The 1,904-nt window shown below is 52.0% G+C and overlaps 1 protein-coding gene across 1 annotated transcript in view; it reads left to right on the top strand.

Moving 5' to 3' along the window:
* Positions 1 to 1,367: 1,367 nt before the first annotated feature.
* The window catches only part of LOC143929648 (uncharacterized), a 16,055-nt gene continuing 15,518 nt past the window's right edge, over positions 1,368 to 1,904 (top strand). Inside the window, exon 1 of the mRNA XM_077453561.1 lies at positions 1,368 to 1,443. Coding sequence (XP_077309687.1) covers positions 1,384 to 1,443 — 60 coding nt within the window. The 5' untranslated portion in view covers positions 1,368 to 1,383. The remainder of the gene's footprint in view (positions 1,444 to 1,904) is intronic.

The raw sequence follows: 1,904 nt of genomic DNA, 5'->3' as shown, positions 1-1,904 counted from the left end.
GGGGGGCAGTATATACATTGCTGGGTGTAGTGGGGTGTGTATGGGGGGCAGTATATACATCGCTGGCTGTAGTGAGGACTGTATGGGGGGGCGGTATATACATTGCTGGGTGAAGTGTGGTGTGCATGGGGGGCGGTATATACATTGCTGGGTGTAGTGTGGTATGTATGGGCAAGGTATATACATTGCTGGGTGTAGTGGGGTGTGTATGGGGGGGCGGTATATACATCGCTGGCTGTAATGAGGACTGTATGGGGGGGACGGTATATACAATTGCTGGGTGTAGTGTGGTGTGCATGGGGGGCGGTATATACATTGCTGGGTGTAGTGTGGTATGTATGGGGGGGCGGTATATACATTGCTGGGTGAAGTGTGGTGTGTATTGGGGGGCAGTATATACATTGCTGGGTGAAGTGTGGTGTGTATGGGGGGCAGTATATACATTGCTGGGTGTAGTGGGGTGTGTATGGGGGGGCGGTATATACATCGCTGGCTGTAGTCAGGACTGTATGGGGGGGGGGGCGGTATATACATTGCTGGGTGTAGTGTGGTGTGTATGGGGAGGGGTATATACATTGCTGGGTGAAGTGTGGTGTGCATGGGGGGCGGTATATACATTGCTGGGTGTAGTGTGGTATGTATGGGGTGGGTGGTATATACATTGCTGGGTGAAGTGTGGTGTGTATGGGGGGCAGTATATACATTGCTGGGTGAAGTGTGGTGTGTATGGGGGGCAGTATATACATTGCTGGGTGTAGTGGGGTGTGTATGGGGGGGCAGTATATACATCGCTGGCTGTAGTGAGGACTGTATGGGGGGCGGTATATACATTGCTGGGTGAAGTGTGGTGTGCATGGGGGCGGTATATAGATTGCTGGGTGTAGTGTGGTATGTATTGGGGGGGGGGGGGCGGTATTTACATTGCTGGGTGAAGAGTGGTGTGTATGGGGGGGGCGGTATATACATAGTTGGGTGTAGTGTGGTGTGTATGGGGGGTGGTATATACATTGCTGGGTGTAGTGTGGGCTCTTATCCTTTTAGCCTTTAATTGGTACAAAAAGCAGAGGAGGCCCAGCAGTCACCATAGGAGCTCCTGTAAATTGGGCTTCTGCCTGGGGTGGAGCTACAGTCAGCACTGGCAGCAATAAATACAGCATTTCATTTCCAAACCCCAGCACCCCATTTATTGGGGACAAGTTCTATGTGGGGTCTGACGGAGGACTGAACAAGCCTTCTAACTTCTGATGAGAGTTCTTATTTAAGATCTCTGAAAATTGTTTCCCTGTGAAATGTCTGAGCTCTCACCCTGCACTGAGGACGGTGGGATTTTCAAGTGGTTTATATCCCATATCTTGTTTTCAGCGCCATCCAGGAAGAATAGAAATGGCATCACAGAACATTCCTTCACCTTTCAGAAAGTCAGAAGCCTCACAGCGGCAACAGGTATGTAAAGCCTCACTCCCACATGCTGAGTCTGCTTATAAAGGAATGAACAACTCCTCCATTCTCAGCCCTCAGTACAGACCGACACCTCCAACATAAACAAACCCCCCCAACACAGACCCCCTCAGTACAATCTGACCCCCCTCCCCAACACGGACCCTTAGTACAGTCTGACCCCCCTCCCCCAACACGGACCCCTTAGTACAGTCTGACCCCCTCTTCCCCAGCACAGACCCCACAGTGCTAATGCCTCCCCAGCACAGACCCCTCAATACATTTGAACCTCCCTAGCACAGTCTGACCCCTCTCCCCAATACAGGCTTCTCAGTACAGCCCCCTCCCCCACAACAGGACTGTATGGGGGGCCTCAGTACTAATGCCCCCCCCAACACAGACCCTTTAGCACAGTTTCACCCCCCCCCCCCCCCCCCAGCAGCAGTAGAGATTCATCAGTACAGTCT

This window comes from Lithobates pipiens, unplaced genomic scaffold, assembly GCF_037356315.1.
Source record: "Lithobates pipiens isolate NorthernLeopardFrog02 unplaced genomic scaffold, aLitPip1_a1.2 Scaffold_24, whole genome shotgun sequence".
NCBI lineage: Eukaryota > Metazoa > Chordata > Amphibia > Anura > Ranidae > Lithobates > Lithobates pipiens.
Note: the sequence above shows the minus strand (reverse complement) of the source record. Positions and strands in the feature narration are given on the sequence as shown.